This window comes from Rhamphochromis longiceps, linkage group LG23 (assembly GCF_057381845.1).
Source record: "Rhamphochromis longiceps isolate RC_006_pf linkage group LG23, R_longiceps_female_GT1.1, whole genome shotgun sequence".
NCBI lineage: Eukaryota > Metazoa > Chordata > Actinopteri > Cichliformes > Cichlidae > Rhamphochromis > Rhamphochromis longiceps.
Genome location: NC_140578.1, coordinates 22,018,438 through 22,040,205, shown reverse-complemented (window position 1 = coordinate 22,040,205; position 21,768 = coordinate 22,018,438). Strand labels below are relative to the sequence as shown.

The 21,768-nt window shown below is 41.1% G+C and overlaps 3 protein-coding genes across 3 annotated transcripts; 1 reads left to right on the top strand and 2 right to left on the bottom strand.

Annotated features, from left to right (window-relative positions):
- Window positions 1-2,893: 2,893 nt before the first annotated feature.
- LOC146641930 (lipopolysaccharide-induced tumor necrosis factor-alpha factor homolog) lies at window positions 2,894-3,368 on the top strand. Its single transcript, XM_085399116.1, has one exon. The coding sequence runs from the start codon at window positions 2,894-2,896 to the stop codon at window positions 3,362-3,364; it is 471 nt and encodes a 156-aa protein (XP_085255242.1). The 3' UTR covers window positions 3,365-3,368.
- Window positions 3,369-5,155: 1,787 nt separating this feature from the next.
- Window positions 5,156-5,896, bottom strand: LOC146641929 (macrophage mannose receptor 1-like). Its single transcript, XM_085397742.1, has one exon. It carries the CDS (start codon window positions 5,894-5,896, stop codon window positions 5,156-5,158), a length of 741 nt encoding a protein of 246 aa, XP_085253868.1.
- Window positions 5,897-19,683: 13,787 nt separating this feature from the next.
- LOC146641928 (macrophage mannose receptor 1-like) lies at window positions 19,684-20,424 on the bottom strand. The gene has a single exon (XM_085397899.1). It carries the CDS (start codon window positions 20,422-20,424, stop codon window positions 19,684-19,686), a length of 741 nt encoding a protein of 246 aa, XP_085254025.1.
- Window positions 20,425-21,768: the final 1,344 nt, after the last annotated feature.

Sequence of the window (21,768 nt, the reverse complement as noted above, 5' to 3'; positions counted from 1 at the left end):
ACTGTTGTCAGATTTTTTTTATTTGAGAAAAAAAAATACCACAGTTTTACACTAGTGGTGTGCGACACTGCAGATATTGGTATCGATCCAATACCAGGTAAATATAAGGCCAGTATTGCCAATACCAATACATATGCTGATACTTAAAATCTATAAAGGCAGCTTATGTAGGGGAGAGCAGTGTATCATGATTTAGAACATGAGGCATCGTAACTTTGCAAATTCTGAACACATTTCAATAACCATGAAATCACTGTGATTCTACAATAATGAGCCAATTCAATAAAAACACCTTTTTTTCTCCTTTTTAGCTTTTTCTGCCTTTTGAAACTAAGGGTTTTTGTTTTTTGAAAACCTGAACTGTAAATGTGCCGTCTCTAAAGCACAACTTACAGTGGGGCAAAAAAGTATTTAGTCAGCCACCGATTGTGCAAGTTCCCCCACTTAAAATGATGACAGAGGTCAGTAATTTGCACCAGAGGTACACTTCAAATGTGAGAGACAGAATGTGAAAAAAAAATCCATGAATTCACATGGTAGGATTTGTAAAGAATTTATTCGTAAATTAGGGTGGAAAATAAGTATTTGGTCACCTCAAACATGGAAAATCTCTGGCTCTCACAGACCTGTAACGTCTTCTGTAAGAAGCTTTTCTGTCCCCCACTCGTTACCTGTATGAATGGCACCTGTTTGAACTCATCATCTGTATAAAAGACACCTGTCCACAGCCTCAAACAGTCAGACTCCAAACGCCGCCATGGCCAAGACCAAAGAGCTTTCGAAGGACACCAGGAAAAGTATTGTAGACCTGCACCAGACTGGGAAGAGTGAATCTACAATAGGCAAGCAGCTTGGTGTGAAAAAATCAACTGTGGGAGCAATCATCAGAAAATGGAAGACATACAAGACCACTGATAATCTCCCTCGATCTGGGGCTCCACGCAAGATCTCATCCCGTGGGGTCAAAATGATCATGAGAACGGTGAGCAAAGATCCCAGAACCACACGGGGGGACCTGGTGAATGACCTGCAGAGAGCTGGGACCAAAGTAACAAAGGTCACCATCAGTAACACACTACAATGGCAGGGAATCAAATCCCGCAGTGCCAGACGTGTTCCGCTGCTGAAGCCAGTGCATGTCCAGGCCCGTCTGAAGTTTGCCAGAGAGCACATGGATGATACAGCAGAGGATTGGGAGAATGTCATGTGGTCAGATGAAACCAAAGTAGAACTTTTTGGTATAAACTCAACTCGTCGTGTTTGGAGGAAGAAGAATACTGAGTTGCATCCCAAGAACACCATACCTACTGTGAAGCATGGGGGTGGAAACATCATGCTATGGGGCTGTTTTTCTGCCAAGGGGACAGGACGACTGATCCGTGTTAAGGACAGAATGAATGGGGCCATGTATCGTGAGATTTTGAGCCAAAACCTCCTTCCATCAGTGAGAACTTTGAAGATGAAACGAGGCTGGGTCTTCCAACATGACAATGATCCAAAACACACCGCCCGGGCAACAAAGGAGTGGCTCCGTAAGAAGCATTTGAAAGTCCTGGAGTGGCCTAGCCAGTCTCCAGACCTCAACCCCATAGAAAATCTGTGGCGGGAGTTGAAAGTCCGTGTTGCTTCCCCTGCCAGTGGCGGACCCCCTCAGACATCGGTGCGTTGGTGGTTCTTTGTGTCCGGGGATGGGCGTCCAGGTACACACCGGCTCACTCCTTGGCGGCCGCTTATCGGGGCCTGGAGCCTGGGGCTCGCTCGGGCCACTTCGGAGGTGGGGTGCCCCCGGCCCCTCGGCCTGGGGCTCGGTCACTCAGGCGCAGCTGGCTGCCGGCGGAGCTCACGGGCGCGTCACTGCAACTCCCCCTGGCTTCTGCTCCGCGGCTGCTGAGTGAGCCCTCATCTGGGACTCTCCTCAGCTCTTTCCGGGACAGTGGCGCAGCTGCCCCTCTGTTGGTCTTCCTTGGTCTCTTGTGTTCTGGGGGCCTCTGGATGTCTGGAGTTTTGATCTCCTCCACACCTGCTTCACGCCCTGGAGGACGGGGCTGTGGCCCCCCCACACCCTCTAGCAGATCATTACATGAAGGAACCTTTTAAAAAAACAAAAAACAAGCGTGTCCATGCTCACAGGTGTACACACGGGTGATCACACCCACAAACTACACCCTTTTTGGCTCCTACCTCAAAGCACACTGTGTTCTGTTGATCTTATGTGCTGCACAATAATGTTTAACATTTAGTATTTACTGTCATATTCCCATATATCATTGTGATGTTGTTTATTCTATTACTCTTGTTCTCTTCTGCTTGCTTTCTTTTTTCTTTCTCAGCAGGTGATCCAGGTGATTGATATATGCATTTTTTTTCTCTGCCCGTTCTGTTGGTTTTTGTCTTTTGCCCTTCTCCCCCGTCCCTCTTCTCAGCTGTTTCTCTTTCCGTCTTTCTTTCTCCCCTTCTTTCCCCCAGTCAAGTCTGTCCCGTATTCAGTAAGTGAAAATAAAATAAACAATAAAAGGTGAATCAAATGGACCATTACGGCAAGGCTGGGATGGTCAGTTTGGTAAAGTAAATCCGTTGGGCATCTTTCTTTGCCTTTAGACAACAATTCTGATGGCAAAAGAGCCAAAAAAAAAAAAAGAATCATGATGTCCTTTGTCTGGAGAGAGTTCTCTGGAGAGAACCCACAAAGACACGGGGGGAAGATACACATTCCACACAGAAAGGCCCAAAGCTGAATATGAACCCAGGAGCTTTTGCTGTGATATAATTCACTGCTTTACAATATTTCAACCTTGTTGCCAAGTTTTCACTCTTCACTCTATTTCATTTTCAGATTACAAAGCTTAACTGTACTTTCTATTTAATTTTCCCCCTCCTCCTATAAACAGACACTATGGAGGTACCCAATACAGGTTTCCCAGCACCACCGTACCCCGGTCCCCCTTTGGACTACAACGCTGTTCAGCCTGTTGTTCAGCCTGTTGTTCAGCCTGTTGTCCAGCCTGCGGTTCAGCCAGTTGTCCAGCCTGTTGTTCAGCCAGCTGTTCAGATTGTTCAACAGCCTGCATACCAATACAATGCACTACAACCTCAGGTTGTGCAGCCAGTGAGTCAGGTGGTGGTGATGCAAAGTCATCTCCCAAAAGATGTTCCTGGACAGATGAAGTGTCCTCATTGCCAAACCGATGTTGTGACTAAAACAGAGTACAAAATTGGGATCCTCACCTGGTTAATTTTTGGCGTATTACTACTTGTAGGCTGCTGGCCTTGCTATGTGATCCCCTTCTTCGTCAAAGAATGCAAGGATGTGGAGCATTCCTGCCCCGCCTGTAACAGCGTAATCCACATCCATAAGGTCCTATGAAGCAGAACTACAGTTTACCTTCTACTGGACCAACAGCAGCAAGGCAATATATGTTTTACCTGTATATGTACTGAACATACTGATAAAAGCTATACATATCAGCAATAAAAGAGAAAAAAAAAAAAAAAAAAAAAAAGTCCGTGTTGCTCGGCGACAGCCCCAAAACATCACTGCTCTCGAGAAGATCTGCATGGAGGAATGGGCCAAAATACCAGCTACTGTGTGTGCAAACCTGGTAAAGACCTATAGTAAACGTTTGACCTCTGTTATTGCCAACAAAGGTTATGTTACAAAGTATTGAGTTGTATTTTTGTTATTGACCAAATACTTATTTTCCACCCTGATTTACGAATAAATTCTTTACAAATCCTACCATGTGGATTCATGGATTTTTTTTTTTCACATTCTGTCTCTCACAGTTGAAGTGTACCTCTGGTGCAAATTACTGACCTCTGTCATCATTTTAGGTGGGGAACTTGCACAATCGGTGGCTGACTAAATACTTTTTTGCCCCACTGTATGTTGTTTAAATGTGCTGTTGGTTACAAATAAAACAAACCTGACAAATTCAGACGTTTTTTATAGTGCATAGTTGATGTATAATTTTTTTCATTTCACAAAAACAAAGTTATGATACAATTCAGTGTGAAAAGAGTCTCAAAATGTGATCTGTGAATATCAGGCGATTTATGCATTTAATGGCTTTTAAGTGAGTGAAAAGATTGTGAACAGTATCTTTAGAGATTTATCCAGACAGGAAAGCATAGCTAAAATGATTTGATTTATGAACTTGTGTATAGAACTGTGATTATTGAGTCAGATTTTTATATACAAATTTCTAAATAGTTTTGCTTCTGTTCAGATTGCCTGTATTTGTGTATGGATTGGAGCATGCATTTGTTACTAAATTTGCAAATTTATTAGTTAGTTTAGTTTACACTTATCGATCATATCATATGTGCTTTTAAACCTTTCAGAATAATTCCATTCCATCACAGTGGGGCATTCTCAAAATGTAACACGAGACTGCTTGTGTTGGGTCTGTCTAGCACAGGCCCACCGCTGGAACGAGACAATTTAAAAACACAGCAAAAGCATTGAACACCAAGTAGGCAAAGTTCTTCGTGTTACTCATGCATGAGGGAGACCTGCCTGGAGCCAAGTGTCGTTCCACCACTTGACCTCCGTCAGACTCTCAGCCAGGTTCCCCATAGCACCTTTTATTGTGGTTACATGAATATGCATAGGTTCATTCAAAAGGCACTTAGCCTAACAGATATAGCCACGTTTATCCTACCATAAAACAATAAGACAAGGTACGACTTCTTCCCATGCTCCCAGGATGTAGGTGTGCACACAAAGTTTGCAGACTATTAAGGATCAAACCTCTACCAATCTAAGACTAATTATAAAACTCTAAGCATATATAAGTAGATATTTCTAAGCATAAATGACAATCAACAATACAAAACCTAACAGCTTGTCTATTATGAGTGTTTTTCTTTGTGTGCAAGAAAAGCTATAAAAGCTAGAATGATGAACAGGATCTGGAGATTATTTTCAGTACCTTTTCTTATTTTTAAAACTTTTTACTCACTGAAACAAGAAATGAAGAAACACAATGTTTGTTAAATAATTGAAAGCTGACTTTGCCATTCCCACAAGATAGAAATGAAAGAAATACACATGAAGAAGATGTAGGTGACAAATAACACAATTGTTTTGATTCAAAACTTTATCAATCACAGAAATGTATGATTAATGCAAATGAATTTTGCACAGTAAATAGGCTCAGTAGCAAATAAAATGTAGTCTCTCCTCACAGTCATGAGCGTCCCAAACAGCCTTGTTCCCTCCTGTCACCTTCAAGGCTCCACACTTAATCTTAGCATGTGGACATGATGGTTTTCCTTCTTCACCCCAGGCCTCATAGTCCATCTCCTGCCCATCGACCCACAGCCAGTCCCGAGCCAGGAAACGCAAGCCAATCCAGACGTGATCAGTGGTGTTATGTTTGCTCAACTCTTTCTGGATCAGCAGCATCTCAGTCTCAGATGCCACACTGGCCAGGTCATCATGGTGCTCCCTGCAGTACTCCAGAGCTTCCTCCCAAGTCTTTTTCTCCTTCACCACAATGGCACCGTAACAGAAGAAGGTTTTTCGATGCTGTAGATTTTCATCATTCCACATTTTATTCCACACACAGCCACCATCTTCATTCCCGTTAAAGTCATTAGGTTCACCTGGTTTCCAGAAACACGTGGATGCCACTCCACCTCCTGACCACAGCCATTGCATTCTGTTTGAGCTATTTCTCACGAGTCCTATCCAGATAAAGTCATTGACATTGCTGGAGCGCTGCTGAAGTTTGTTGGCATCCTTGTCGTTACTGACAGGGGCCAGGTCTGTGTAGTGCTGCCGACAGTAAGTCTGAGCTTCAAGCCAATTCATTTTGTCATTAACGTGAATGTACTTTGTAAAAGTTCCAAACAATCCCATCAGGAATAGGATGCAGGTGAAGATCTGATCCATTGTTGAATTTCTCTAAAGGGTTCAGCAGAGAAATGAGGATCCAAAGAGGTTTTGTAAGATATTTGCTGGAGATGTGAGCTTTGCATGTCAAAGCATATTTACATGTCAGGGCGGCCCTTTTATCCATGCTGTAGTACAACACAAGTTGAATGAAACGGTCACTTCAGATGTGGAGGTTGAAAATTTGTGATTATTGATCATCTGAATTTCATTGAGCAAAAAATTTGAAAGAACCTGAATAAAAGTATAAAATTAATCTGTTTCATCAACTGACTCAATAGGAATGTATCTTTTATTTTAACCTTCAGCTACACACACACGTCACAAGGAGGACATATTGGTAATATAGCTGTTTTAGGTTTTTTTTCAGTTTACCCAAAGTTAACAATACTTGGAAACCATTCATATGCTTAAAGAAATCCAAGGTTAATAGGAGAAGCTAGACAAACATCTTTTTTGCATAAGACAAACTGACGTGTTGTTGGTTCCCATTACACAAACAAATCACAGTTTTCGGGAACAAGGCAAAGTATTTTTCCATATTGTCATGTCAACCTTCTGGGAAACAAATGAACAGGTCAAGAGAATAAATTAAAAGAGGACTGAAAATGGTCCTTATATTTTTTGAGAGGGATTTAATTAGTTGGGTTTTTCTTGTATTTTCCTATTTTTCTCCTTTCTCTATTCTTTCTTGTATTCTGCATATTTCAGATCTGCCTTTCTATACATAATATAAATAACCCACAGCAGACCCCATGACAACTTCATGCTTTTCAGCATTTTTCAACAGTATTATTTCATCCTGAGGCTACGTCCACAGGTACTTTTGAAAACGCAGACTTTTCAATGCGTTTGGGCCTTTCGTCCACACATTTTTGATCACTCAAATCTTTTGAATTGAATGTCCACCCCTGCTAGGGTGGATATTTTGTTTCGAAGACTCAGTTTTTGCGCTTACGTGTGGACGAGGAAAACAGAGATTTAGTCACGAACGTGAAAGGTGTGCGTCGTTTTTGATGTCACACTGCGCCACAATATTGTTCACAAGAAATTTCTCCAAAAAAACAAAAAACAAACTGTTGCTGTTAATCTTACTATCTGCAGTTTTTACACGCTTACATATACAGTCAGTATCAGTTGCTGTTTACACTCTGGCTGCAGCTTTGCAGCTCACAGCCACACGTACCAACAACAGCAATAACCAGGATTCAGTGCAGACTTGTTATGCCGGCGAGGCGTGATTGCAGGGCCCTATTTCAGGAAGCCGGTTTAGAAAACTCAGAGTGAAAAACGATACTCAGGGTTGAGTAACCCCGAACTGTCCAACTCTGAACTGTGCTGTCCCCTCTTCTCTTCACCCTGTACACCTCTGACTTCTGCTACAACTCTGAATTATGCCATATTCAGAAGTTTGCAGATGACACGGCCATCATGGGGTGTATCTGGGATGATCAGGAAGAGGAGTACAGAAGTCTGGTGAGGAACTTTGTCGCATGGAGTCACACAAACCACCTGCAACTCAACACCTCAAAGACTAAGGAACTGGTTGTGGACTTCGGGAGGTCCAGAGAAGGTCCACTGCCAGTTCAGATAGAGGGGGAGGAGGTGGAGGTGGTCAACAAGTACAAGTACCTCGGGCTGTGGATGGACAATAAACTGGACTGGTCATGCAACACAGAGCACCTGTATAAAAAAGCCCAAAGCCGACTGTACTTCCTCAGGAGGCTGAGGTCTTTTAACATCTGCAGGAAGCTCCTGAGGATGTTTTACCAGTCAGTGGTTGCTGGAGTACTTTTCTATGCTGTGGTGTGCTGGGGGAGCAGCACAGCAAAGAGGGACTCATCCAGGCTGGAGAAACTGATCAGGATGGCTAGCTCTGTGGTCGGCATGAAGCTGGACACTCTGGTGACAGTGGCAGAGAAAAGGACATTAAAGAAACTGATGGACATTATGGACAATGCTGGGCATCCTCTGCACACGGCCATAAACAACCAGAAGAGTCTGTTCAGTGACAGGTTGCTTCTCCCCAAGACAAGAACTAACAGACTTAAAAACTCCTTTGTCCCACACGCCATCAGACTGTTGAACTCCTCTCTGGAGGGGAGAGGGAGGGGAAACAGGAGGACAAAGGAGGGGGGAACAACTAAGCTGTAGTGCCTCTGCACCTCACTGTACAATACCTTGTGCAATACTTTTTGTAAATAGTCAACGGTGCAATAGACTCAATACTTGAAATGTGCAATTCACTTGTATTTTTATTTTTTATTCCTATTTATTCTATTTATCCCCTTTGTATATTTTATTTATATTTGTCTCTGTATTTATATATGTGTGTGTGTGTGTGTGTATATATATATATATAACAGTTCTGTAACTGTAACTTTGGTCGTTGCTGTGCTTTTTTTGGAAGTCGAATTTCCCAGAGGAACCCACCCGAGGGATTAATAAAGTTCTATCTTATCTTATCTTATCTTATCTTAACTCGGAATATTCGGTTTCAGAAAGGCTGATAACAATTAGTTCAGTCAACGCGGAATTGCTTTAACCCCAAGTTAAGCGCGCGCACGAGGATACATAAAGCCCTGATTAGTAAAGCACAGATTAAGCGAGTCACCATGGAGACGGAGGGAAAGAAGGCGCGGTCAATGTATTTTACAGCGCTTGAGGCCGAAATTCTGATGGCAGCATATGCCGATAACATCCAAATTCCGCGGAAAAAAAGTAACGCAGCCTCAGCTGCAAAAGAAAGGGAGCATGCATGGCAAAACATAGCCGACAGAGTCAATGCGTGAGTGTTAATTTAAACATTGATCTAGGGATTTCCACCCATTTAACACGTTATTTTATTATATTTTATTTTATTTTTTATTTTATACATTTTATTTCGTGATGTGATGTGAGCGCAGGTGCAACCCAACAGGCCCCAAACGTTCCTGGCAGCAAGTAAAAATGAAATATAAAAATATAGTCCAAACAGGTAAGGTGTAATTGTATTATGAGCCATAGTGCTTGGTCTGTTTGTCCGATGTAAATCAATTGCAGTTAGAGGCTACATTAATTTCCCCTCTGTAAGCACTTATTGAAATTATCTGAGCACATTACAAGTACATATTTGCTTACTCTGTATGCTCAAATGTGACCCGTTATAGCCAACAGAAAAAAAAAGCGGAGGCCCGAAAAACAGGTGGGGGTCCTCCACCACCACCACTCACAGAGGCTGAGCAGTTGGCTTCCACATTTGTGATAATGTTGGCAGCATCACATATGATCTTCACAGTGCAGAGAACACAAATTAGCATCCATTACTATAATGAAATAATTTGTTAGTTTGAAATGCTACAGGGAACTATGTACCTGTACATTAATGCTGTGGAAAGACTTCCTGTTCACATAGTCTCCTTCATTTACTGAAGGAGCAATGATTGGAATGTGAGTGCCATCTATACAGCCAATCACGCCTGGGAACCGTGAGAATAAATGTAAAATTTAAGTAGTAGTTCAAATATCACCACATCATGGATTAAGTTTCGTTCATCCTGATACCTGCAATTTTGTGGCATCCCTCTTTGATAAATCTTGTGGGTCTATGACCGGGGAACACCAGAAACGAGTACAGGAGACGTTTCAGTGCAACTGTAACATTCCTGACTGCCCGACAGATGGTAGCCTTGGAAACGTGCTCAGCGTCACCAATATTATACAGAAAGCTCCCGTTTGCAAAAAACCAAAGTGCAATACAAATAATATGTACAGAACTGAGAGGATGTCCGCGATGTGTCACATGAGCAATATTAGGCCTGAGGATGTTATTCAAATAAATTATAGATTGTGCTGAAAAACGGTAACATTCACACAGAAAATCATCAGGAAATGATAAAATGTCCGAACGCGCTCTAATCACTCTCTCCCGGCGGAGAGCTCTGCGGAGAATTTGGGCTTCAACATCTACTGGCTCTTCAAGGAAGGGGCACGCCATGTCTGACACTTCCTACAGTCAGGTTTCCGGAGAAAGTCAGGGTTAGTTGAAGTAAACCTGCTAGGGGGCAGGTTAGCTTCACGGAGTGTGTCGTCATAGTAACTCACTCAGAATTAATCTAAACTCGATTTGTGAAACCAAAAACCCAGAGTTTTCGTTAACTCAGGGTATACTTACTCAGAGTTTGCACTAAACCGGCTTCCTGAAATAGGGCCCAGGTGCATCCATCTCCCATGCCACGGCATCGTAGACCACGCCCCACCATAATATAACTTTTTTTCATTCTTGCATGGCTTGTGGTGTCACTGCTGTGTAGTTTTTTTCTATGGACCATATTTTAGAAATGATTGTCAAAAAAAATATTCTCTGTTTGTATCCCCCAGCTCGCTTTTCATTCAGTTACTTCCCAAGACGCATCCTCCAACTTTTGTAAGTCAAAGTGATCAGATTTTATTATGTCATGATATATCATATCATGCACATTTGTAAACCTTCTGAGACTAACCCCCCTCCTAAAGCTTCTTCAATATGTGCGCCTTCACTCTGATGGATTAAGCTCAATATCGTGTGAAATGTTTTTTACTCAGTGGCGATTTACTTGAGTTCAGTTCAGTTTTATTTATACAGCGCCAAGTCACAACAATAGTTGTCTCAAGTTGGTTTACAGTGCAAAATAAAGACTCTAACAATCAGAGGACACTTAGCGACAGTAGGGAGGAAAAACTCTCTTTTAACAGGAAGGAACCTCTGAAGAGGTTTCTCTTCTTTCCAGAGGATCATCGGCTGTGCTCTTCCCTCCCTAGAGGAGCTGTACAGATCCCGCTACCACAGAAAAGCCTGTAGCATCCTGAAGGACACATCCCACCCGCACATCACCTGTTCCAGCTGTTAACCTTAGGATTGGTGTACAGGACAATTAAGGCCCAAACAGCACATACACCAGGGCTGTTACATTAATGAATATACTCAGGGGATAAACCACTGTGAAAAATACAAACTTAACTGTGCAATATTCTTTAACTATGCAATGTTTCCAAGGACTATTTCACTGTGCGACAACCACATTTTTCACTGTTCACGCTTACATACAGCCTTGTGTATATACTACAGGTGGGCCATGTATATGGATACACTGTAATAACATGGGAATGGTTTGTGATATTAAAGTCCTGTTTGTGGCACATTAGTTTATGTGAGGGGGCAAACTCCTCAAGATGGGTGGTGACCATGGTGGCCAATTAGAAGTCGGCCATCTTGGATACAACTTTTGTTTTTTCAATAGAGATTGACAGACCACGTGACTTTCGCGCATTGCATTGTGGGTACATGTGGCAACAACATCAAGACACTGCATCAAACACTAGCATTTCCAGCACCGGTAATCATTAATTCTGCGGTTTTAATCCCTACTTTCATTTTATTTGCCCCAAAAACAGTTATGTACAAAACAACGGAGAACACGGCAGGTCCGTACAAAGACAGACTTGACGAAAAGGCAAAAAAAAAAAAAGTACGAGGAAAAAAATCAAAGGAGTGAAAGGGTCAGACCCATACGAGCATACAGAGTGGAGTAAGGATGATAGCGTGCTGCCCAACTTTCATCACGCACATATTTATTATTATATGATCCTGAGTGAAGTGTGAGTCCCTACACTCACAAAATGTTTAATAACTTCAGATCCCTGCAACAAGCCCAGGTCCAGTTTACTTGATTTGGACTATTCCATTTCACCGCTGTTGTTACATTTTTTTTCTTCATCTCCTGTACAGGCCAACGCAATCTATTTGTTGTTTCAGGTTGTAGTATTACACAACATTTTCAGATCTAATAGAAAAAAAGAGTGTTTTGTAATTAATTCAATGTTTCTGTATTTATAAATGGCATTATGTGAATGTGTGTGAATGTGTGTGTGAATGGGTGGATGACTGGATATGTAAAGTGCTTTGGGGTCCTTAGGGACTAGTAAAGCGCTATATAAATACAGGCCATTTACCATTTTTACCATTATTGTTTCACTCTATTATAGAATCTTACAAGAAAGAGGCAAAATTGTATTCCATCATGCTTTGTTAGCAGCTTTGGTGAAAAACAAATCGACAATGAAAAAAAAAAACATATTCAAAAACAGTTATTCATCACTTGTTTCAATACAACACTTGGGAACATATATGCGTGACTTTTCGCTTTTCGTGGCTGTTTTGATATCGCTCTCTCTCTCTTAACCAATCGCTGTGGTAGCAGCTTTAAACTTGGTATGACCCAGGTTGATAGAGGGCGCCCAGTCTGGATCGCATTCCAGCATTTTGTAGGCTGGTTTTTCTATAAAACACATCAAAAAATTGGCAAACATTAGCCCGCAAAGCCACAGTGAACAAAGCAGCATAGCGCGACGAATTCAATTCAAATCAATATAAGACTTATTTGTAACCTACATCAGCAATTATGTTACGATAAATTACGTAATAACTACAACAGAAAACTTACCTTTGTGGAAATGTTTGGAGCAGACTAACATGTGAGCAGTGTTGGGGAGTAACGGAATACATGTACCGCCGTTACGTATTTAAAATACAAAATATGAGTAACTGTATTCCGTTACAGTTACCGTTTAAAAAGGTGGTATTCAGAATACAGTTACTTTGTTGAAATAAATGGATTACACTGCGGTACTTTCCTGTTTCATTTCGTCGCGGGTCAGGACTGTTTGGGTTTTGTTTGACAGCTGTTGTTCCAGGCGGCAGCGTTACGGTTGCCATGGTTACAGGGCGACGCTCTCTCTCTCTCTGCGACTGTGTGTTTCCTGGGTGAGAGAGCGCCTTTTCGTTGTTGTTGTGCTAAGCTAACAGGCAGAATGCTACAAGCATAGCTCTAAAGAATGTAGCATCATGGGCAGTGTAGTCCGTGTTGCAGGGAGAATGGACTGCCATACACGTTATGGGTCTGTGAGCGTGAGGAGGGAGAAAAAGGGGAGTGGAAAGGTATGAGTTGTCATCAAGGAAAAACGGGAGCTGGAAGCATGTAAATATAATAATAACCACTTCAGCCAAGAAGAGTGCCTGACGAGCCCAGTTGTAAGTAAGCTATTAAGACTCGACTGTACACTGTGTTCGTGTTTTCCTCCGAAAACAATAAGTTCCGTTGGAGCAGTCTTTCAACGCCTCTCTCTGTCTCTCGCAAGAAAAGTTGACCCACACAACAAAGTAAAGCTATTTTTCGGCTACGAGCCGACAGGGACCCCGCCGTATTAGTCAGAGGTCCCTTTACTACAGTTCGGAGTCGCGGACCTTCAGTAATAGTAATAAATCACACAGCAATAGTACATTCACGTTGTTGTAAAAAGCATGATAATATATTAAGTAATCCAAAGTATTCAGAATACGTTACTGTCATTGAGTAACGTAACGGAATACGTTACAGAATACATTTTGGGGCATGTATTCTGTATTCTGTAATGGAATACATTTTAAAAGTAACCTTCCCAACACTGCATGTGAGCTGGAGTGTTCTGAAACGTTATATTTGGTCTTCGAATTGCTGCAATCCAGGCCATCCGTCGGTTCTTTGTTACTTCAGAAACGTGGCTTAAACAATTTCTCTTCCATGACGTAATCCGATAACAACTGATCTCTTTACCCGTCTGCTTCCCGTGGCTGTCATGCGACCGGCTATTGCAGTTAATAATACAACAGCTTCTTGCCATTTTTTGTGTTTCTTTTTATTGCTGTGTGACTATTTTCATGTGAAAGCCTGCAGTGCTCTAGTACCGCTTGCCACCCATTCCCAGAATCCTTTGCGGTTATGCCCCTGAATGACGTCACATTTTCAATCTCTATAGGAAGAGGGCCATGTGACACGTCAAACTTATTGGTAATGTCACAAGAAAAACAATGGTGTGCTTGCTTTCAACATAACTTTATTCTTTCATGAGTTATTTACAAGTTTCTCTTTGTTCACAGCCATTGGCATGTCGAAGAGGTTAACACGTGAAGAGCGGATCGAAATCGTGTTGATATCTGGTGAATGCAGTAACCGGGTCATTGCAGCAGATTTCAATGCAAGACACCCTACGAGATAGGGCAGGGTATTGTCACTGATTTCTAGAATCGATTCGATTCCAATTCACAAGGTTCTGAATCGATTCGATCCACGATTCGATTGGATTGGATTCAATTTAATTCGATTTGAATCTGGGAAATTTTGCCTCCGACAGTCAGAAATATTAAAATTCAGATCAGTAAATTTACATCTTTTTGTATCTATAAAAAGGAAGCTGAACCTCGCAAGACTTTATCAAAGGTGTAAGCGTCACACCAGATGCCTTTGTGTCAAAGTAGCTGAAGATAAAACACAGAAAAACATGAAGGTGATTTTCCTTTTATTAGAGACACGGCTAAGCGTTTTGCATAATTTTTAAAAATGTTAAATTTGTTCAGTAGCGTATTGAATGGCAGAAATTAGGTTTTCTTTTCAGAAGTAAAAGGAAAAAAAACAGCGGCCGACAGCGCTGTAAACAACAGTAGACTTGTGCGTAATTGTGATGTGCGGATCGATCCTGAAATATCGATTCCTCCAATACCAATCATTTATGTTCTAGAATCGATTCTCACATTAAAATATCGATATTTTAGTACTTTAGAGCAAATTTGTAGTTTGTAGTGGGTGGCTGTAGCTCAGGTGGTAGAGCAGGTCATCTACTGATCGGAAGGTTGGTGGTTCGATTCCCGGCTTCCCCTAGTCTGCATGCCAAATATCCTTGGGCAAGATACTAACCCGAAATTGCTCTCCGATGCATTCATCGGAGTGTGAATGTCAGTTGTGCTTGTGCGAATGGGTGTGAATGGGTGAATGCACAAGTTGTGTAAAGCGCTTTGAGTGCTCAGAAGAGTGGAAAAGCGCTATATAAGAACTAGTCCATTTATCATTAACAGGAACACAGTGGAAAGAAAGTATAACATATTGTAATGACCTGGCTGGGGTTGTTAGCCAGATGCATTCTGGGTATTGTGTTGTCTGTGTTTTCTATCGTTCTGCTAGTTCCTATGTGTTTGATTCGCGTGTCAGCCAACCATGCCAATTCAACCCACTCCACAGAACACACATCAACTTCACTGTGGCTTATATTAACATAACACTGACACAACATGCGAATCAAACACATAGGAACTAGCAGAACGATAGAAAACACAGACAACACAATACCCAGAATGCATCTGGCTAACAACCCCAGCCAGGTCATTACAATATATATTCGGATTGTCTACATTCAAAGGAACTACTTCCTCTTCCGCCTTTCATAGTCATGTGCGAAATATGTGCCTTGGCGTGCGCACTCACAACAATGGCTGAGCGTAATTGTGTGAACGTATTTTATCTCCACAAAAAGCTGAGACGTGGTTTGCGATACATGTGGCAAAGAAGTGCTCCAAGAGTGAGGTGTTGTGGGCATACTAGGGAGACATTCAAAAGGGCTGTTGGGGGGGGGGGGGATACATTTTACAGGGTTTATTTATCGGATAAAATATGTTAAATGTCCCCGTTATTATTGGCCGGCCCGGAAACAGCGGGGGTGTCCAAATTCAGAGGCTGCTTCCACCTGAGGACCCGGAAAGCCGGGTAGTACGTCACGAGCTCCCTCAGTGGAGTGAAACTCTGCTGTCGGCTCCTTGCTATCTAAAATATAACCGGGCGCTGGCGTAAACTCTTCTGTTTAATCTTTTTCTGTTTGACGTTTATTCAGCTGTGTGAAAACCCCGGAGGAACCCTCCCGAGGGATTAATACAGTTAAATTGAATTTAATCTAATCTAATAACTTTAATCTCAGCCAAACCGATTTACTCACGGACAAATAAAACACTGAAAAAGCCAAACAATAACATTTTTAAGTTATCAAAGTGACTTATATATCATGTTTAACCCGAGTGGTGAAAGACTGCGGGGGTTTGAAAACGATGTGTCGGTCGGCTCAGATATTTGAAGTTTACACAGCTACATTCTCACCTGAAAATATGTTAAAAAAAAATTTGCGACCCAGAAAGAGAAATAAGAGTAATATTAAAACTAAGTCGCTGCCGCCATTGTTGGAAACTGGAATTGGCTGGGCCGCGCTATGAATTCTGCGATATGGTTTTTTAATTTTGTTGTCCGGGTGGAAAATCTGGAAAAATTCGGGAGAATGGTGGCTCCGGGAGATTTTCGGGAGGGGCACTGAAATTCGGGATTCTCCCAGAAAAATCAGCAGGGTTGGCATGTATGGTTGTGGCAACATCACTAACCTTGTCAAACACCTCAGAGTAAATCATATCACAGAATATGAGGCGCGTATGTTGAGATGAACTGAAGAGGAGGAGAGGGACAGGTGCTGCTAGGGCGAGACAGACGTTTCTCATGGAGTCCTTTAGTGCTGCAGGCAGGCAAGGTGTTCAAATAGACTTCAGGTTTTTTATTTCTATATGATGAACTCTGCATTATTAAGTGATAAGAACAAGTAATCTGATGTCCTGTAATCATTATGACGCTATAATTTGAGATACAATAAATAAAATACGTTTTTGTACAAAGTATCGTATTGGATCAGTATCGTCGATGCCACCCTGAATATTACTTGGTATCGGATCGGAAAGGAAATCAGTGGTATCGCACATCACTTGTGCGTAACAAGCAAGCGAATAATGCAGAAAACAGATTTTTAGACGGGAAACTGTTCTTGAAGTACACTGAGAAAGAGAGAGTGAGCTGTGCATGAAGTGTGATTTTATTGTGGTGGAAGCAAAACAGCAAAAGTCAGAGGGAATTCATGACGATGTTTACGTGAAGCATAGTTTGGATCTTTCAGCCCCGACCGTGTCCGTGCTTTTGGGTGAGATAGGCGACATCTCACTGATTCTGATCCGCGGGTCCACGCTGTGTGTTTACTCCTTTGAGCAGAATCCGTGTACCTGCTCTCATTTACTGTTTTAGCTGTTTGGTCGTTGTCAAAATTTTCTGAGGTTTCACCTGAGATTCTGGTTTTTAAGGCAAAACAAATTTATATTAAAAAATCGATTCAGGATTTTAATGAATCAATATCACGTTATCCAAGCCAGAATCGATTGTAATCGATAAATCGATTATCAAAACCCACCCCTACTACAAGACCACCCATCTCCCATGCTACAGTCAGCAAACTGCTTGCTAAGTTTCGTGAAACTGGTTCAGTGTTGGATTTGCCAAAATGTGGACGCAATAAAACTGTTACTAATGAAGAAACATCAGTGGCTGTCCTAGCTTCATTCAGCAAGAGCCCACAGCGTAGCACTCGCCGCATGTCACTGGAGAGTGGCATTAGTCGAACATCCCTTCGGCAGATATTAGCTACTCACAAATGGCACCCTTACAAACTCCAACTACTGTAGCATCTTTTAAAGGCATTAGAAAGCTGCTGATATTCTACCTAATCTTGTGATCATTGCACTAGCCGTAGCTCAGCCGCAACAAGAAGTGGTCATTCCTATATTCAAAGATCACCTCTTCCGAAAGAAGCGAAACCTACTAACAAGGTTATTCACATGGTGTGGAACAACTGAAGATGATGGAGACCAACTACCAGATACTAAAAATATTTCCAAAACACTTTTACAAGAGTTTGAGCTAATATATTTCAAATACTGGGGGAAAAAAATTACCATCTGCTGTTAGTGGCAATTCTTTTGAGGCTGATGAAAAGGAGTGTGCGAGCACTTATTCATGCTGTGCTCTCACATGCTGCAGAAAAGTCCCACTACAAACCACCTGTTCCACACCACAACTTACTCTTTGACAACATGTTGTCTGACGTCAGGATCAAAGACCTGCATATAGATGAAAAATAAATTAAATAGGATTGATGAGGCCATTTACCAAGAGCTCCATAGCAAAACATTTTGTAAATAAAAACATTTACTAATGTTACTGAATGACCGGGACCCAGTACCGGGAAACAGATCCATATAATTAAAAGCACTTGATCGAGTCTATGCAGAATCCAGCCCTGAGTGCGGCTGAAAAGGTTAAAAAAACAGGTCTTCTGTGGAAATCTGTATCGAGAACTTGGTGAAGCATGTCATTCAAAATGCTGACTCGTCCTGCTCTTCTGAAAAAGCCGATGCCATCTGGCCTAGAATTAAAAAAATTCAAATCCCTGCTGAAAATGGTAAATTCTCACTAATATGGTGTACAAGTCTCTCATTGAGAAATGGAAAGACCCAGATGTCATACTGACATTAGACCACAGATACGTTTAATAGCTCATTATTAAGGTCTTCAAAGAGTATGCCATCACTATATTGGAAAGTCAAACTTTCATCAGAAGCTTCTTTTCCTCTGTGGGTCAAGCTTAGGGGTCACACACAGACAAAACAAATGAATCCATCAGGATTGCCTGTAAATATTTATTTCAAATTATTTGGACCATGTAAGTGTATTAGTTGACATCAAAGTGAGCCTTTAAATTGCCTAACAACAAACAATTCAAACAAGGCAATTTATTTCACATCCAGTGAATCATTTTAAAAACCCCAAGACCGGTTTGAGGCAGATGGCCACCCCTCACTGAGCCTGGTTCTGCCAGAGGTTTCTCTCTCACTCATTCACACATCGGTCATGGCAAGCTACATTGTAGCCACAGCTGCCCGGGGCTCACTGACAGAGGCGTGGCTGCTGGACACTGGCCATGTTCACCCCGATAATAAGAAAAGTCTACAGCTTGTTGAATATTTTATTTATTTTTGTGTAAACATCAAATGTATGTCATGTCTATCATATCTATCAGTCACACAGATGGATAGATCACAGGGGGCTGTGGGTGATGAATTAATTATAAACATTTTTGCTTCTCTATTGAGGCATGCAAATAATCAACTGTAAATGAGTTTATAAATATATTAGACAAAAATACTCTTACACAGTAAATGTGTTTGGGACATCTTTAAACAGGTATTCTGTATTTAAACATTTACATATATCATATATTGATCAATGGTCATGACAATTTGCATTTTAATGACAAGGAAACTGACCTCACAGCCCATTTTTCTTCAGTGGTGTTAGTTCCAGTCATTATGCAAACCCGCTGTTTATAGAGTTGAGGAAACCTTTTCTGTCACTTGGATGAGTGACGAAACGTTTCTCCCACTGAAAACGCTACGTCCAGATGAACAGAATCAACTTTTCGGGATTAGTAAGAAAAAGTAAATCAATTTAGTAATTACAACCAGGTGACTTTTGTAATCTAAGATATTTGTTGCTTAAAGATTGGAGATTGGAATGTTGCTGGAAATGTTATTAATAATATGTAGCTGTGTAAGTTACATTAAGTATAGCAGAGATGAATTTGATATTAAGCTGATGATGCTTAGATTCATTGACTGAATTCCACCTCCATACTATCTAGTAAAAAGACAGCATAAAGAGTGTACTGTCAGTGTAGAGGATGGAACAGGACAACTCATGAAACATCTGCTTACATTTTGTTACCTTCAGTTGTGTAACTCCACAAACAGCAGTAAACCTCGGAGCAGCAGCAGCCAAGATCAGGTGATCAAAAATAAATAAATAAATCAATCAAATCAATTGAAATTGTGACACTAAACTGATTTTGGATTTTGGAAAAGAAATGATGAAACAGTATTTATAATATGATGGAAAGGTGACTTTGTCATGCTCACACGATCGAAATGAAACTAGATTAGACATCAAGAGGGAAAATACAATTAAATAAAATATATAAAACACAGATTTGTGCTAACCGTAGGTAAATAAAGGCTAATTCAAATGAAGTTGGCAAAGTAAACTACTTTAGTAGCAAACAAAATGTAGTCTGTCCTCACAGTCACGAGCCTTCCAAGCACCCTTATTGGCTCCTGTCACCTGTAGGGCTCCACACTTCATATTGGGTTGTGGACACATTGGTTTTCCCCCTTGACCCCAGGCCTCGTAGTCCATCTCCTGCCCATCCACCCAGAGCCAGTCCCCAGGCAGGAAACGCAAGCCAATCCAGACGATTTCAGTGGTGTTAAGTGTGTTCAGCTCTTTCTGGATCAGCAGCTTCTCGGTCTCAGATGCCACACTGGCCAGGTCCTTGTAGCGCTCTCTGCAGTACTCCAAGGCTTCCTCCCAAGTCTTTTCCTCCATCACCACTTCTGCACTGTAGCAGAAGAAGGTTGTTTGATACAATAGGGTTGCATCGTACCACTTGCTTTCCTGCATACAGCCACGATCTTCATTACCCTGACAGTTGTCAGGTTGATTTTCCGCCCAGAAATTCCTGGACACCACTTCACCTCCTGACCATCTCCAGTTCTCATTACCTGGCAAATTTCTCACCAGTCCTATCCAGATATGGTGAGTGACATTTCTGGAGAGCTGCTTTAGTTTGTTGACATCCTTCTCAGTACTTACAGGGGCCAGGTCTGTGTAGTTCTGCCGACAGTAACTCTGAGCTTCAAGCCAATCCATTTTCTGGTCAACATAAATGTACTTGGTAAGCGTTCCAGACAAATTCAGCAAGAGCAGGATGAAGGTGAAGAGTTGATCCATTGTTGTCGTCTTTAGAAGAATCTTTCATAGCAATGAGGAGCCCAAGACGTTTGTAAGATATATGCTGGAGATGTGAGCATGTCATAAAGTATTTGCATAACAGGACATCCCTTTTATTCTAAGAACCTATTTGCTTTCAGCAGTAGGGACACAGACTTCTGACTTATACTTGTTCAAGCAGCTCATGTATTTATTAGTCATTGTAAAATGAAACTGGACTAAGGTGGATTTTTAAAGTACAAAACAATTTAAATGAAACTTTCATCTCATAAATTAAATTAAAGTTTTTGAATCTGGTTAAATCTTTTATTTTAACTTCAACTAATTAAACTACTTCTAGAGGTACACATATTTTCTCCTCCCATTTACGTATAATTATCTCAAAAGTGTACAAAGTTGTAAATATAAAACATTCATAATAGCGTGAAAGTTCCACTTACTTTACTACTACATATTATAGCATCTTGTCAAATCCATGAAAGTGAAAGCTTGTTTAAACATAAGCAATTTAATTCGAGTTCAAATTAGTTACTGTTAAATGTATTCAGCTATAGTTAAAGAAAGAGATTCTAGGTCAGGTTATTTACTTTATTTCATATTAACTGAGCCTAACCATAAAAATGAGTGACTCAGTTTATTTCATGATCATTGTACTTAAACACACTAATGAGAACCACAAGGAGATTACTTTGGGAAATAGTTTTCTTTCAGGGATCCCCAAAAACACTGAAAATATACTGTGGACAGCCAAGCCACAAACCACACCCAACCACAACACATACACAAGATGAAAAAAACCACAAGGTTATCGGGACAAGTTAAACAAATTTTTATTTTCCATAAGGCAAAAATGAAATGTTGCTTGGTTCACATCAGACAAGAAAATCATAATATTCAGGAAGAAGGCAAAGTCATTTTTCATACCACTGCGTCAGCCCCCTTGGAAAACAAATGAAGAGGTCAAGAAAGCAAATTCAAAGAGGAATGAATAAATATGTAATACAAATGGTTTATTTGTTTGTTTTTCTGAACTGCTTTTTGTTCTGCTTTCAACATTTTTGCTTTAATTCTGTATATTGCATCTTTGTCTTTTTATATGTAGAAGTGGCCAGTGGTCTCATTATACTGTAAACGTCAAATGTTTTCACCCATTAAATACTTTTTGAGGATAGTGAAGATTACATCGCAGAGTTTGTATCTAGGGGTCCAAATGATTGGACTCTGAATGGTACTCATGGCCATTGATTATTGTCATTGATCAATGATCATTGGTCACTGATGAATGGTCTTTAATCGGTGGTCTTGAAAATTTGCATATTAATGATCAAGAAGCTTGCCTCACAC

Excerpts from the sequence above, each read along its gene's own strand:
- LOC146641930 (XM_085399116.1), top strand. The coding sequence starts at position 2,894 with ATGGAGGTACCCAATACAGGTTTCCCAGCACCACCGTACCCCGGTCCC.
- LOC146641929 (XM_085397742.1), bottom strand. The coding sequence starts at position 5,896 with ATGGATCAGATCTTCACCTGCATCCTATTCCTGATGGGATTGTTTGGA.
- LOC146641928 (XM_085397899.1), bottom strand. The coding sequence starts at position 20,424 with ATGGATCAACTCTTCACCTTCATCCTGCTCTTGCTGAATTTGTCTGGA.